This window comes from Neoarius graeffei, chromosome 12 (genome assembly GCF_027579695.1).
Source record: "Neoarius graeffei isolate fNeoGra1 chromosome 12, fNeoGra1.pri, whole genome shotgun sequence".
Lineage (NCBI taxonomy): Eukaryota > Metazoa > Chordata > Actinopteri > Siluriformes > Ariidae > Neoarius > Neoarius graeffei.
This window is the reverse complement of record NC_083580.1, coordinates 75,161,280-75,178,165: the sequence shown is the minus strand read 5'-3', so window position 1 is coordinate 75,178,165 and position 16,886 is coordinate 75,161,280. Positions and strand designations below refer to the sequence as shown.

The window sequence follows — 16,886 nt, the reverse complement described above, 5'->3', positions numbered from 1 at the left end:
GCAAACATATGACTTTCCCCCGCGTACCACCACAGAGCGCTCGCGTACCACTGGTGGTACGCGTACCACAGTTTGAGAACCACTAATCTATAGTAATGACTGGCCGAGGCACCTCCAACATCTGAGGGCCGTCCTTAGGTCGCTGAGGCAAGCAGGTCGAACAGTCAACCCGAAGAAGTGTGCGATTGGGTGGGTGGAAGTATGGTATCTGGGCTTCCACTTGGGCAATGGGCAGGTGTGTCCCCAAATTAACAAGACAGCGGCAATTGCGGCCTGCCCGAGGCTCAAGACCAAAAAGGGGGTGAGACAGTTCCTGGGGCTGGCTGGCTATTATTGTAGGTTTATACCTAACTATTCGGACATCACCAGCCAGCTGACTGATCTGACTAAAAAGGGGGCACCAGATCCGGTCCAGTGGACAGAGCAATGCCAGCGGGCTTTTTCTGAGGTAAAGGCTGCACTGTGTGGGGGGCCACTTTTACACTCCCCTGACTTTTCTCTCGCCTTTATGTTACAGACGGATGCGTCGGACAGAGGGCTGTTTTGTCCCAGGAGGTGGAGGACCGCCCAGTGTTGTATATCAGTAGGAAGCTGTCGGTGCGTGAGGGGCGCTACAGCACCATTGAAAAGGAGTGCCTAGCGATCAAGTGGGCGGTCCTCGCCCTCCGTTACTACCTGCTGGGACGCCCTTTCACCCTCTGTTCGGACCACGCACCCCTCCAGTGGCTCCACCGCATGAAGGATGCCAACGCGCGGATCACCCGTTGGTATCTAGCACTCCAACCCTTCAACTTCAAAGTGATCCACAGGCCGGGGGCGCAGATGGGCATGGCGGACTTCCTCTCCCATCGGGGGGGGGGGGGGGGGGGGGGGGGGAGTCGGCTGCAGGCCGGACTGCCGCCCGGCCTGAGTTGGGCGGTGGGGGTATGTGGCAGCGGGGGCGTGGCCAAGTGTCGGTCTGTGACCGGAGGGCGGAGTTGGGGAAGGTAAGTGGCAGAATCACTGCACCTGAGGTTGATTAATGTGTATGTGTCTTCTCCAGTGACTGCGCCCTATTTAAGGAAGAGAGCGAGAGCAGAGCGGGCTCTCTCCCCAACCTGACCACAACAGATGTGTGTGAGTGAGTGAGTGAAAGTGTGAGTGAAAGAAAGCTGAAAAGCTATAATAAACAGGTTTTTTCAACTCGGTTCTGGCCTGCCGTCCTTCTATGCTCCACCCACCCATCTGAACTGCTACACTTGGTAAATTCAGTAAGGCTGTGGCATTTAAAAAGTGCTCTATCAGATATTTAGAGGGCCAGTCTGTGTTACAAAATACATTTAAAAAAAAAAAGAAAGTTTTTATTGAGCTTATATAGACCCACTGGCGGCTCGTTAATAGGGGCGATTTGGGCGACGCACTCCCAAACAGGGAGGGAGATTTTTTTTTTTTTACTACTCCTACTATCAACAGTAATGTCATTGTCCAATCAGGCTAAGGTCGCGCCTGGTGTAGCCACGCCCTTTTGGGGTGATTTCTGTCAGGTTCAGATTTGCCCCAAAATCTCCCATTGACACTAATGGTACGTACGTTTTTTTCGAAAATCATGCTCCCAATGCATTTTCTATTAGGTTTTATGTGCTCGCACAAGCAGCGTGCTTACGTCATACGCCTGTTGCGCCGCGCAAGTGTTGCCAGATTGGTTTTAAGTGCATTTTGGCGGGTTTTGAACATAATTTTGGGCTGGAAAACGCAACTTGCGCGGGAAATGTGTGAACATTCTATGAAGATGGTGGCGAGTGTTGAGTGCAACAATACGATAGCGTCTCTGAAAGAAGTTCCCTTTAGTCGTCGTACCAATGAGGAGAAAACGGCAATCAAACAGCTAGGACCTCCTAGACCGAACTTAAACATCAAGCAAGTGTCTACGAAGGGGGAGAAGACCTACTCAAGAGATTTTAACAAGAACTGGTACCACCGGAAAACTTGGCTAGCTGGCTGTGATGTAGTCAATGCTCTTTTTTGCTACCCTTGCGTCCTCTTCCACCCTGGAAGTAGCACAGCAGACGGTACAGTGATATCTGATATTTGAATTTACTAGGCAAAAGTTGTTTTTGTGTGTGTGTGTGTGTTTTTTACCAATGGCAGTTTAACATTGCCATGCTTGGAATATTTCAGTAGCCTCAAGTTCTCTCTGACTTGGTGTAAATTAAGCATATTTTCAGTTTTTATATATTGTACAGTATGTGTGTTCATTGGAGCCAGCAGCACCTTACCTTTTTTCCAACTTGTTAAGCCAAGTTGCACTGACTACAAAACCTTGTGTGTATATAGCTAAATAACTAAAGCCTTTTGTGTTCATTGACATGCTTGTAATACTTTTAAATTTCCTTTTAAGGCATGGCTTTCTGGAGGAATTCTTGGGGGAAAAAAACTGCAGAATTTAATTAGAATTATTTGTTGTTAAAATGGTGCAATTCCATATTAAAAAAAACCCCACATAATTAAGCTGCACATGTTTGTTTGATGGTTATGCTTTTCTTCATCTTTTTCAAAACTTAAATAAACACTTGTTTTGGATTTATATCCTGCCACTTTAATTGCATTCTTTAGAATTGAAGAAATTAGAATATGTTTATAATTAAGAATTTGTGTCTACTTATTATAGAATACTGGAATAATATGAGAAAATAAATGAGTAATGTAATATTAATTGATTGTGATGCCAAATGTTTTGCTTTGAAGGCTTCACAATGAATCTTCCTTAGCTTTAGCCTGGCAAGCCAGACTAAATGCGAATATTTGCCACTCGTAGGCAAAAATATTTTTGGCCGCTAGGCGGGTGGGTCTAGTTTACTAGGCTACCTTAGTTTGCCACCTTTAACTTGTTTAGTGTTGCCACCTAGTGGAGAGAAGAGATATTGTCTATATTGATATCTGAATTTACCAGGCAAAAACAAGTTCGGCCAATTGATTTGCTACCGAGGTCAATTTACTTCAGTCCTGTGGACATTTACGGTCCGTGTAGACATAACGGGGGGAAATTGCCCCCCCTGAAAAAAAATTCAGGAGCCGCCACTGTATAGACCACATACATTGAAATATACACTCAGTGTTCTTTTTTTACATTACAAAACAACATTGCAGAGTGCCTAAGGCACAAGATTCCTTATATAAAAATAATAAATAAGGCACACTGGTAATGCCAAACAAGACACAAAGGAAAAGGAACCAAACAAACAACAGGAGGACAACGTATAAACATAAAATGGGTTGACCAGTGTCAAGGTCCCACCCCTCCCACTCCACCCTAAGAGACCATCTACTCTGCAGTCACCTCTGTATTGGTTTAGTGTATGCTAGGGTTTTCTTGTTGTGCTGGGGTTGTGGCTGCAAGATAATGATATGAGGGGTTTCCAAATTTTATTAAATTGTTGGAGCTTGTCTTTCAAGGCATATCTTAGGCCGAATCCCATTTCACCCCTTGGACCAACCCCTTGGCCCTTCCCCTCCATTTTGCGCGTTCATGTGAAGGGGTAGGGGTATCCCAATCCCAGTTAACGCGGAGGGGTAGGGGAAGGCGTAGGGCTTCTGTACCCCTCCAAATGGAGATTTTCCTGGAGCAGACTCCGAACGAAGGGGTTTGAGTGATTTCCCACAATGCCATGCGGATTTCAGCGAGATTTCATGCGGATTTCAGAAAGATGGCGGTTCCCGCGGCGAAAGATTGTCATAAATGTATTTTCTCCATTATTTACGTGTTTTAAGTTGTTATCCAGAGGAAACACGCCGCTTGATTCGCTTTCGAGCTGAGAATGAGCAGTGATTTCTGAAATCCAAGCTGCTGCTAAAAAGCTTTGGGAGTGAGTATTGTTTTCGGTTGCTTTACTGCGTACGTTTTGTTCTGTTATTCTCGCTTTTATTGTTTACATGAGTGTTCTGACACCTCATTCTGTCGGATGTGGTGCACGAAGCGCCAAAGATATCCCATTCAGTGGTGTTAGTTAACAAATCACACCCTGCCAGCAGAGATTTCTGCCTCTGACTGTAGTGGCTGGTCGCAGCCAATGACGCGTCGCATTTTGCTAACGTAAACGCTGACGGAGGTACGCGATGACGTATGCGATCGTTGAAGGGCTATCCCAATACGTAAGGGTTGAATTTCAAGCCCTATCCCTTGTAGCTCAGTTTCAAGGGGAAGGGCCAAGGGGAAGGCGGAGGGGAAGGCGGAGGGGAAGGGGTAGAAATTAGAATTGGGATTGGGCCTTATTCTCTCCAAATGAAGCATGTTAGTTAAATCCTTGAGCCACATTCCAGAGGTAGGAACAGTTGTATTCTTCTGTAATGTAAGGATTTTTTTCCCCCGTTATGAAGCCATAAGGAAGGAAGTATTTTTGTGTCTTATTTAGTTGCTTGGAGCGCTCTGATATGCTGAGGATGATGAGCAGAGGCTCAGGTTTAATAAGAACCTTCATAACCTTGGACATGATGTTACAGCTATCAAACCAAAAAGGTTTACGTTTCGGGCACAAAGCAAAGCTATGCAGAAGGGATGCGACCGAGGACTCACATTTGTCACATAGAGAGGACACCTCTGGATATATGGTATACAGTTTCTCATTAGAATAATGGAGCCTATGATTAATTTTGAATTGAATAAGACAGTGTTTTGTATTACCTGAACAATTATGAATATTTTCCAGACTTTCTTCCCACAGGTCGTCTGGAATCAATTCACCAAGCTCCTCCTCCCACTTGCAGGGATTCATTTTTGTTCATTTATCTTCATCTACCCAATTTTGGTAACTCCGTTCCCACTGTAGCCTCTACAGTTCCTGGCTGAAAAGTGGAATCCAGTATGTTTTTTTTGTTTTTGTAGCCCATCCACCTCAAGTTCTGACGTGGTCAGTGTTGCTTGTCTGCTCACCATGGTTGTAACAAGTAATTTTCCTCTGCCCTCTTTCATCAACAAAGCGATTTTGATACAGAACTGCCACATACTGGGTTTTCTGGTTTGTTATACCAGTCTGTATAAAAGCTAGAGTCTGCTTTGTGTGAAATCCAAAGACGACATCAGTTTCTGAAATACTCAAATCAGCCTGTTGGGCAATAACAACTATGCCATGGTCAAAATCACTGAGATTATGTTCTCCTTTCTGATGTTTGACGTAAATATTAGCTGAAGCTCTTGACGTGCATCTGCAGAATTTTATGCATTGTGGTGCTGCTGCCGCTGCACATAAAAGGGTTGCACGGTGGTGCAGTGATTAGCACTATTGTATCACGGCAAGAAGGATCCAGGTTCAAACCTCATGGCTGACAGGAGCCTTTCTGTGCTGGTCCCAAGCCCAGATACACTGGGGAGGGTTGCATCAGGAATGGCATCCGGCCTAAAAACCTATGCTAAATATGCATTATCATCATCCATCAGCATCAAATATGCGGAACAGAGCTGCTGTGGCGACCCCTGACGGGAGCAGCTGGAAGTGCAGGTGTAGAGGTATTCCTAATAAAGTGGACAGTGAGGGTATATACAGGTAGTTGTCGACTTACGACCTATGCGACTTACGACCGATCGAGTTTACGACCATCTGGTTATGACTGGCAAGTGTTTCCCAGCTGAGTTAGCCAAGTGTACGACAGTTTCCGCCCCAGCTCCCGGCAGCGCCCAGCATCCAGCCAGTGTTGCCAGATACTGCTGACGGTTTCCAGCCCAAAATATGTTCAAAACCCGCCAAAATGCACTTAAAACCGCCCAATCTGGCAACACTGCATCCAGCCTCTTCTATTATGTGTGCAGTGTTCTGCTGGACAAACAACGAGCGAGCTACAGCACGAGTACGGCTTAACCAGATCTTGGGCTATAACGTGCACAGCTGGTAATCAAAGTAACTTTCACTTTTCTGTTATGTTACACTGTTCTGTGTCCAATAGGCCTGGCACGGTATATGTATTCATACCGAACCGTCATGGTACGGGGGTCACGGTTCGGTGCGTGCATTTTCACGGAGAATACACACGGTACAGAAGTTTAATATTGCTCTGAACGCGGATCTGTTATTTCGCAAGAGTTTCCTTCAGGACACATTTAACCAGTGCCACCTGCAAGCTCTGATTGGTCCATAGACATGTCCATAGACATGGATTGGTCTAGGTAGCAAACTCCACCTTCAGATACAAACTCTGCTCTGTGGGAAGGTACCGCTGTTAGGTTGTTGTTGCGAGAGAGGGCTAACAATGGCGAGTGGCGAAGAGCTAGAAGACCCACCATCATTGAAGTCAGTGGTGTGGGATAACTTCGGGTTCCCCGTGAGTTATAACAGCAATGGAGAGCGAGTGGTTGACAAAACAAAGACGGTCTGCCGCTGTTGTTCGACATCTGTTCATTACGTGAGTGGGAACACTTCAAACATGTTAACACATATCCGGCGACACCACCCAGACATCCCCATCACCGGGACGAGACGGAAGAAAAGTGTCCAATTACGTCTCCCAAATGTCTTACAACAGCCCCTTGACACAAATACATGCAGAGCAAAAAAAATTACCGAAGCAATTGGAATTTACATCGCATCCGCTATGCGCCCATATTCCACTGTAGAAGAGGCGGGATTCAAATATTTATTACATGTGCTCGAACCTCGCTACACTCCTCCATCCCGCAGCCATGTAAGAGAATCAGTAGTGCCAGCCTTATACAACAGAACGAGACAAATTGTGGAACAGGGGTTAAAAGCTGCGCATTCTATTGCGCTCACCACGGATTCATGGACTTCTCGGGCATCCGAAAGTTTCCTGACCATCACTGCTCATTTCATCAGCTCTGAGTGGGACATGAGGACCGTAGTCCTGCAAACGCGCCCCTTACACGAACAACACACAAGCACCCATCTGGCTGAAAAGCTGAACGAAGTCGTGACCGAATGGAAGTTAGAAAGACCTGGGATGCCCATAGCCGTCACTACAGACAATGCGAGGAACATTGTTAATGCCGTCAGTGAAGCAGGGCTCGGTCCGCATATCGCGTGCTTTGCACACACCCTCAACCTGGCCGCAAAAAAAGCCCTCGAGATCAAGCAGGTGTCGCATGTGCTTGCAAAAATGAGATCTACCGTCGCATTTTTCCACCGCAGCACCACCGCAGCCTACATTTTGGAGCACAAGCAAGAAATGCTGGGCTTGCCAAAACACTGCCTCATTAATGATGTTGCAACTCGGTGGAATTCGAGCTTCGAGATGGTGGAGCGGTATCTCGAGCAGCAAGCTGCTGTTTATTCTGCCTTAGCAGAGAGGAATGTGAGAAGCAAAGACATCGTGAATCTTTCCGATCTGGAGCTGTCCCACGCAGAGGCCATAGTTGACGTGATGAAGCCTCTGAAGACCATCACGGCAGTAATCAGCACAGAAACCACCCCATCCCTTTCCATGATCCTGCCACTGCAAACTACACTTCTGAAATCAACAGAAACAAATACAGCTGATTCTCCAATTGCAAGAGACATGAAAAATGCCATTAGGGACAACTTTCAAGGCTGATATGATGACCCAGACCTCCGGGACTTCTTAAATAAATGTACAGCACTGGACCCCAGGTTCAAAACACTCAATCACTTGGATCCAGCCTGTCAGCAGAAAGTTCATGAAGATCTTATCAGAGAAGTTCTGGGCAGAGCAGAAAAGATATGCATATAAGAAAATTATTATTATTATTATTATTAACCTGCTTCCCCAGATGGGGTTTGACCAGGTATTGCAATGACTGTTTACCTGCAATACTAAAAAACGCCTGTAGGTGGCCGTCTCAAAATCTGGCTCTTTAGACGCTGTCTTCTTAAAACTGAATAAATATTTAAAAAGAGCCAAATGAGCCAGTCTTTTGAACGGCTCTTTTCAAAGAACGGATCACAAAGATGCGGATCCCATCAAAGAGCCATAAATCCCATCTCTACTAGCGCGCCCTGCCCGCGCTGGTTCTTTGGAGGGAGGAGGGCAAAGGACTCTGGCTGTGTGGGGCGTGGCATTACAGTCTAGCTGCTATCGGTTTTCTGTTCCAAGTTCCTGGCAGTTTCAAAAGCTTATGAAAAACCTACATCATGTCACAGGGCGTTAATCTCGCGATAAAAAAATTATCTATTTTAGTGAACTTTCAAAAACTCCTGGCCACTTCATTGATAGAGATGAGGAATGTGAACACCATGGCAACAATCTGGAGCAATGCCGGTTTATTTCTTAGTGCTCCTTAAGGGAATAATTCCTTAAGGGAATAATCTGCTCTAACTCCATAATTCTTTTTTAATATTATTGTCTTTGTCATTTGATTTTGCAGAATGACACCCCCCTGTCTGCAGAAGAGGACAGTCCATCTACTTCACAGGCCCAGGCCACTGCTTTGCCAGGGATGGCAGAAGAGTCAGAGGTATCCTCCTCCCAACGTCCTTCAAAGAGGTCAGCCATGGCAGAACTTTTTGGCTCACTGTTCAAAGTTGACCAAAGGAACCAGCCTAATTTGCAACAGCAGTTGAAGGAAGAAGTCAGTGGTTACATGGCAAAGGACTGCACCTCAGTTGACTCTGACCCGCTTTCCTGGTGGAAAAGGCATGAGTCTGTTTATCCTAATCTAGCCGTATTGGCAAAAAGTTACCTGGCCATACCTGCCACTTCAGTACCCAGTGAAGGGGTTTTTTCAACAGCAGGTGACAGTCAGTGCCACCAGATCAGCACTCAGCCCTGAGAGTGTAGACAAACTTGTTTTTTTGAAGAAAAACCTTAAAGTTGAATGAAGGTGGACAGTACACAGCTGTACACAGTTGATTATTGTGAAATGCAAATGTTTTAAACAGTGTTATGTTGTGATCTGTGAGGCCTATAGCTCATGTTCACTGAGATACGTGAATGTAAAAAAGTGTTTAGGCACTCGTGCATATTGTATGTTAAAGTACCCAAAAAGGTCATGTGTTGCACTGATGCACCTATCAATATATGACTATTCATGTATATCAATATATGACAATTCAATGTGGTGCTTGCTCACTTGTTTTACTTACAGAAAGTTGCAGCTATCTCAGCTGGGGATTTAAACAATAAAAAGCTGCCTTTGAGGATAGCCTTTTGGTTGGTTTTTTTTTCCTGCACTGTACCGAAAATGTACCGAACCGTAGGGTCAGAACCGAGGTACGTACCGAACCATGAGTTTTGTGTACCGTGCCACCCCTAGTGTCCAATGTCCAAAATGAAAAGTTAGTTTTCAACTGTTCAGCTAAAAAAAAGTAATTAAAACGATTGTGTTGTTGAAATGATGTGTTTGCAATTTATTTATAATCAAAAACTGATACAGGTGGATGAAAGAGTGATAGTGTGATAAAAAAGTACTATACTAGTACTACCGAGTGATAAGAAGTCCTAGTGAATGCTTGATAAGTAGACAATAATAAATAATTAGGTGTATTTTTCGGCGCGCGCACTATGGCTCAAAATAATATACCAGCAAGAAATAAGTTACTTTCACCCCAGAGTATGCAGTGTTTGACTTAAACCAAATAATGAGCCAAGGTAATGAAATAAGAAAATGTTGATAAAATAAGACTTTAAGATGATTACAATATCATTACACATCACAATATACTTACGTTCATTTAACATAGGCTGACTTACGACCAGATCGGTTTACGACCGGTCAGTCGTAACCAAACGCAGTCGTAAATCGATGACTGCCTGTACACTCTCACAGGCAATAACTAAGCTATGAATGCATAAATACTTCTCCCAGTGACAACTCTAGTGGAATTATATATTCAGCAAGCATTAAAAATACACTCCTGCTGGACCCCGTGCAGTTTGCCTACCGGGCAAACAGGTCAGTGGATGATGCAATCAATATGGGACTGCACTACATCCTGCAACACCTTGACTCTGCAGGGACGTACGCCAGGATCCTGTTCGTGGACTTCAGTTTGGCGTTCAACACCATCGTTCCAGATATCCTTCACACCAAGCTCATCCAGCTCACTGTGCCCTCCTCCACCTGTCAGTTGATTATAAACTTCCTGATTGACAGGAAGCAGCAGGTGAGGCTGGGGAGCGTCACATCCAGCACCCAGACTATCAGCACTGGCGCCCCCCAGGGGTGTGTACTCTCCCCATTGCTATTCTCCCTTTACACCAACGACTGCACCTCAAGAGACCCGTCTGTTAAACTCCTGAAATTTGCAGACGACTCATGGGTCTCATCCGAGACGGTGACGAGTCTGCATACAGACGGGAGGTTGAACGGCTGGTTTGTTGGTGCTGTCAGAACAACCTGGAGCTGAACACGCTCAAAACTGTGATGATGACAGTGGACTTTAGGAGGAGCCCCCATCCTGCCACCCATCACCATCAACACTGTGACTGCTGTTGAAACCTTCAGGTTTCTGAGCTCCACAATCTCCCGGGACCTGAAGTGGGAGACCAACACAGTCACCATCATCAAAAAGGCCCAGCAGAGGTTGTACTTTCTGCACCAGCTCAGGAAGCTCAACCTGTCTAAGGAGCTGCTGACACAATTCTACTCTGCCATCATTCAGTCTGTTCTCCGCTCTTCCATCACTGTTTGGTTTGGTCACCAACCAGGACAAGAACAGACTGCAACAGACAATAAGGTCTGCAGAGAAAATTATTGGTGTCAGCCTACCCTCCATCCAAGACCTGTACCTGTCCAGAGTCAAGAAACGGGCAGGTAACATCTCTGCAGACCCATCACACCCTGGTCACAAATTGTTTAAACTTGTCTCTGTGATGAACAGCTAAAACCGGACTCAAATATCAGCAACATCAACTGTGAAATATCTGCACACTCATACAGTCATTCTGTACACACTGTATATTTATATTTACTAATTCATCCTTGCACTATGCTGTCTATATTTACCCTTCTACATGTATATAGCTTTTTGTTTTTTTCTATGTATTTTATGTTTATACTAAGAGAGCTAAGTGAAACCGGAGTCAAATTCCTCGTGTGTTCACATACCTGACAAATAAAGTTTATTATTATTATTATTATAAGCTGCCCAAAGGGTCACAATTGCGAACATACAACATTGTGACACAATATCGTCGTCGTTGTTGTTACCAAGATTGTAATAAGCTATATTGATCATACAGACACATTAGCAGTGAAAGGGGAATATTTAGGTAAAGAGGTGTAACTGGTTCTATACTTACAGTTCAGATAATTCGGGTTAGCCAGACACTGAACAAACTCCAGTTCCGACTGGAAACGATTCCTCGCCTGCTCCTCTGTGTAAACAAGAACAAAATAAAATGTAAGGATCAATACGGTTGCTTAAAAAATAAAATAAACATTAGGCATCTAGCTATCAGCCTGTTCCAAAGCAACATTAAACAGCACTGTGTTAGTTTAGCTTAGCTGCTGCCAGAAAATATAAACAACTTTTATAAATGTTACAAACCCGTTTCCATGACGCCCGCCATTGTACACAACTGGATATGAAGAATATCAATCGAACCGAGTTTTAAAATGTGTTATACAACGCGTATTTTATTTATATTTTTTATTATAACAGCGTTGTTTTGTTCAAGTAGTACACTGTTGTCGATACCGGCGCCATCTTTGTCGCCAACCCATTTTCACTGACGTAAATGACAACTACCAACAACCAACGTCGTACGTTTTTACGACAGTTTACTGTTAGTCGAGTACGAAGGACAACTTTAAAAAAAGTAGTTCAGTAATGTTTCGTTGCTTGATGTGAAAATATCATCTTGTTTATCTGTGTTTGTACATAATAATCAAAGCTGAGTGCATGAACATCTCCACAAATCGTCATTTCCGGCTGAATGTTCTGGTTCAGCAATAAAATGTCCCTTATCTGTTTTATTTGGTTCAAACTGATTCTTCTTTTCTGTTCTGTTCTGTTCTCTCCCCTCCTTTTTCATCCCAAAGGTGTTCAGTGGGGTGAAGTCATGTCCCTGTGCAGCACCCACGTGTAATGAACCGGTGCTACAGGTGCTCTAGCCCCTGCCCCTTTTCTGTTTGCTGTCCAAAGAGCCCTTTTCATAGGGACTGTTTTTTTTTTTTTAATATTTGTAAAAGATAAGTTAGCTCCAACATCAATATTCTCTACAATTTGACAATAATATATGAAATTATAGATTTATAAAATAACGTTTTTCTACGTAAATGCGGGCATCAATCCGTGACGTCATGCATTCGGGGGGGGGATGTCGTGGCTCAGATGGCTAAGGCACCATACCATAAATCCGGGACCCGGGTTCGATTCCGGCCCGAGGTCATTTCCCGATCCCTCCCCGTCTCTCTCTCTACACTGTCCTATCCAAAAAAAAAAAAGCGCATGCAGGCGGGAGACAGTGCGAGGAACGGCATGGTAAGGTCACACTGAAAGTCTCCTTTCATTTCTTATCTGAACATGCAATATTGTGCAGCTTAGAACACAACAGTAAATGCGTAGGGTTGTTTATCATTTAATGAAGCCGCCTAGGCTATATTTAAACCGTTTGCTCCATCCATTTCATTAACGTGGCAGATTCGGAAACTTTAGTTTGAACGACGGCATTAATAACATATTCTAGCAGCTTCGAAAACTTAAGGCTGAATGACGCCGTCCACAACATATTCTATCAAGACTATTATGTTATAGTAGCTTACACACACACACACAGAATGTTCAGTTGCAATTGAAATTTAGTTTTGAATAAAGTTAACTTATGTGAAATTTGTTCCAAGTGCCCTTTTTTGAATGTTGAGCCCCTGCCCCTCCAAAGGTCTTTGCATGGCCCTGCTGTGCAGGACACTCGAGACCTTCCACGATAAACTTGCAAATCATGGAGCTCACATAACCACGTGTTAGTCCACATACTTATGGCCTTATAATGTAGTTTGTAATTAAACACATGCTTTAAAATATAGAATGGACTCTTCCCAGAGGTTTTAACACTCAGTCATCATGTGGATCATCTTGCTAATTATACATAACCTTCTCCCTGTCTTTTGGTGCAGATATAAATATATTACACAGCTCAGTAATGACTGTTTTATTGTTTTAGGTGGTTTATCTCAGTTACACTAGACTTTAGCTTTACTCTGAAAACAAGCGCACATAGAAAAGTGTTTTCTCTGGAGTACATTGCATGTCTTTCCTGCTCTTAAAGTATTAATGGATCTAGTTTACAGCGTCATCCAGATGGTATTCTTACAAACTGGACCACAGGGACAACAGGGTTAACACGGTGCTGTTGGAAAAGAGGTTTCGAACCCATATACTACAAGTGAAATGGCTTTGAAGTATACAACTCCAACTGTCCAGCTTCTGTGAGCCTGTACTGAGTATAGCGTCAGATTCCTGTTCTTGGTTTACAGGAGTGGAAACTGATGTGGTCTTCTGCTGTTGTAGCCCATCGGCCTTAAAGGTTGATATGTGTTCCGAGATGCTTTTCCGCTCTCCACGGTCGTAAAGAGTGGCTGACCGCTCTCATCCCTCATGTAAACTCTAATCTTGTTACTGTCCCTTGTTCTTAGACTAATCCATTACATGCAGCACTCACTACTGATTGTATTTTGATTATGGTCACTGACTTGCTGTGGATAAAACCCTGGCTCGGTTTGTCTTGTCTTGTCAATCCAGATGGTTTTCATTCCTCTGCCACATCCAAAATACTTTAATTTGGAGAAAGGTGAGGAATTTTGTTGTAAAAATTGTTGCATATACAGTTGTGGCAGTGGGGGCGTGGTCAAGCGTCGGTCTGTGACAGGAGGGCGGAGTCAGGGAAGGTAAGTGGCAGAATCACTACACCTGATGTTAGTTAACCTGTGTTTGTGTGTCTTCCCCAGTGACCGCGCCCTATATAAGGAGAGAGACAGCAGAGCAAGAGAGCTCTCTCCCCAATCAGATGACTTATGTGTGTTTGCAACTGAAAAGTGCAAATAAAAAGAGTTTTTGGAACTCAGTTCTGGCCTGCTGTACTTCTGTGCTCCACCCACCCACTCTGATTGCCACAACAGTACTCGCCAAAAGTTTGCACACCCCTACACTACTCATTCATAGGTTTTTCTGTACTTTGACTATTCTCTACATTGTAGAACATTACTGAAAACATCAAAACTATGAAATAACATCTGGAACATATATGGAATTATGTGGTAAACAAACAAACCACGTTTTATATTTTAGAGTCTTTGAAGTGTCCAGCATTTACCTTGATGATGCTTTGCACACTATTGGCATTATCTTACCAGCTTCATGAGGTAGTCACCTGGAATGCTTTCCAATTAACAGGTGTGCCTCGTCAAAAAGTTAATTAGTGGATTAATTTCTTGCCTTCTTATTGTGTTTGAGATCAAACAGTAAATAGTAAATAATAATACAGTAAATAGCCCTATTCCACACCACAACTGTAGTAATTCATACTCAGAAGTGCTCAACTAAGTAACAAGAAATGACATCAATCATTACTTTAAGACATGAAGTGACTTTTAATTCATAAAAATAAACAAAAAACATTTAATTAGAAGGTGTGTCCAAACGGGCGGCACGGTGGTGTAGTGGTTAGCGCTGTCGCCTCACAGCAAGAAGGTCCTGGGTTCGAGCCCCGGGGCCGGCGAGGGCCTTTCTGTGCGGCGTTTGCATGTTCTCCCTGTGTCCGCGTGGGTTTCCTCCGGGTGCTCCGGTTTCCCCCAAAGACATGCAGGTTAGGTTAACTGGTGACTCTAAATTGACCGTAGGTGTGAGTGTGAATGGTTGTCTGTGTCTATGTGTCAGCCCTGTGATGACCTGGCGACTTGTCCAGGGTGTACCCCGCCTTTCGCCTGTAGTCAGCTGGGATAGGCTCCAGCTTGCCTGCGACCCTGTAGAAGGATAAAGCGGCTAGAGATGATGAGGTGTGTCCAAACTTTTGACTGGTGCTGTACAATCAGGAAAGATAACACAAATATGTAGCATCACTCCTCAACTGTTGCGTCCGATATGCCATTAATTACGACAATTTAATTGAATTTGTTTGAGGTATGTTTTATGTTTCACAAAGCCAGAATGTTCAACTGTTAAACCAACATAGTGTTGTGTCATATTTTTTATTTTTTCTACAAAGTAAAAAAAAATTGAATGAACATCCTCCAAGAGGAGCAAGTTCATATTTGTTGCCAGGGGTTATATACAGTCTATAACTTGATATAATGGTAATGTTTTTATTAAAACAGGATATACAACATATAAGAACATTCTGGTTCATAAAGGGATTAAAGGTAGACTGCCTTTCAGATTTTTCACATTTAGGTCATAAAAAAAGAAATTTCCCCGACACCCAATTATTTTTGTTTAGTGGACTGAAAGCTACTGAATTTGAATCACAGACTTCTGATTTTATTACTTTTTCCCCCTAAAAGAACAATTAATGACTTTAGGGTCACGTGGCCGTAAATTCTCCACTATTTTTTCCTGCTTCACCATGACCTCATTCAAGATACTACGTCATACATTACGTGGTGGGCTTTCTCCGTTCACACAAGGCATTGTGGGATACAAATTTGAAACAGGAGAGAAAAATGGAGGACGTGAGTGTGTGAATGAAACGTGAAAGACTGACAACAGTAATGGAAAGAAAGCGAGAAGAAAAGACGTTATGTTCTATACGAAGGAAAGGAAATGCAGGACCAAACTAATAAATATTGGTGGTCAGCAAGCACCTCGGTGTGATCAGCTGTTCTTTTAGCAACAGAATAATGGAACTGTCAGTGCATGGTCAAAGGTAAACCTGTGTACATGCGCACACACACGGACTTCCTCGGTCTGCTTGACTGCGCGAAGCGAGTGATTTCATGCACATTATTTGCTTTAATCCCCTCAAATTAAATAACTTCCCAGCAACAGAATGGACTGATATTTTGTGAGATATTACAGAAATAAAACATGTATCACAATGACCACATTTCAGAGGGAACTAAATTTCACTGATTTTATGAAATCGAAAGGCCATCTACACTTAAGTTATTGTATAAGAAACATTTCCATATACAGTCTGTGCCTATGCTGGCTCTATGAGTTCCTATAAGTGCTTGCATGAACAATAAAACAAGAATGTAGTAGTACACACATTCATTATGAAACATAATCATTTTCACAGTCACTGAAAAAATGTTTTGATTTTACTATACATGTTCAAATACTACAAAAATGATCACTACAAAAATGATGTCTTAGCAAGTGAAAATAGCTTGAATATCAGCAAATTTATTTATGATGATGATGAATCAAATATAATATTAAAATCAGCCTGTTTTTGGATGCTTTTACCCATCTCTTGTTCTACTACCCAATAATTACCTCGCCCGGGACAGAGTCCGCCAGGGAGCGAGGTATTGTTTTTGGTGGGGTGTCTTTTTTTTTTTAGCAACATTATGGGAAAACAGCTGGACCAATCTTCATGAAACTTTCAGGATAGATGGGCACTGGTCTCAAACAGAACCTCCAACATTTTGAGGGTCATCTGGTCAAAGTCACCAAAAAGGTCAAAATCTGTTTTTTTTTCATGATATCGTCCTTCATATTCATCATATTTACTTCAAACCAATTCCGAAATGTTCATATTTCAATTCTTCTTCCATTAATATGCTACATGATGGGGTATCTTTCATAGTTTTCTTTGAAAGTTTTCAACTTTCATTTGTTTGTTTGTGTGTCTGTTAACAATCTAGCATCTAGATTGTTGCATTGATTGACTTCAAATTTTTAGGGTAGGTGGGGAATGGTCCGTAGATTACCTGATTAAATTTGGGGGGTAATCGGGTCAAAGTGAAGGTCAGGGTCACCAGAAAGGTCAACCTTTCGGTTAAAACATTTTCCATTGTAGGTGCAATTAGTCTTAAGTGATCAATCTAATTAAATCAGTCTCAT

At 43.2% G+C, this 16,886-nt stretch overlaps 1 protein-coding gene across 2 annotated transcripts in view; it reads right to left on the bottom strand.

Annotated features, from left to right (window-relative positions):
• The window catches only part of LOC132895634 (mediator of RNA polymerase II transcription subunit 31-like), a 110,667-nt gene extending 99,005 nt beyond the window's left edge, over window positions 1-11,662 (bottom strand). Inside the window, exons 1-2 of one of the 2 annotated variants that reach the window (XM_060936415.1) lie at window positions 11,430-11,662; window positions 11,182-11,256 (exon numbers count right to left, since the gene is read on the bottom strand). In XM_060936415.1, the coding sequence (XP_060792398.1) occupies window positions 11,182-11,256; window positions 11,430-11,451 (97 nt within the window). In that variant the 5' untranslated portion in view covers window positions 11,452-11,662. The remainder of the gene's footprint in view (window positions 1-11,181; window positions 11,257-11,429) is intronic. The other variant, XM_060936416.1, reaches the window with a different exon arrangement.
• Window positions 11,663-16,886: the final 5,224 nt, after the last annotated feature.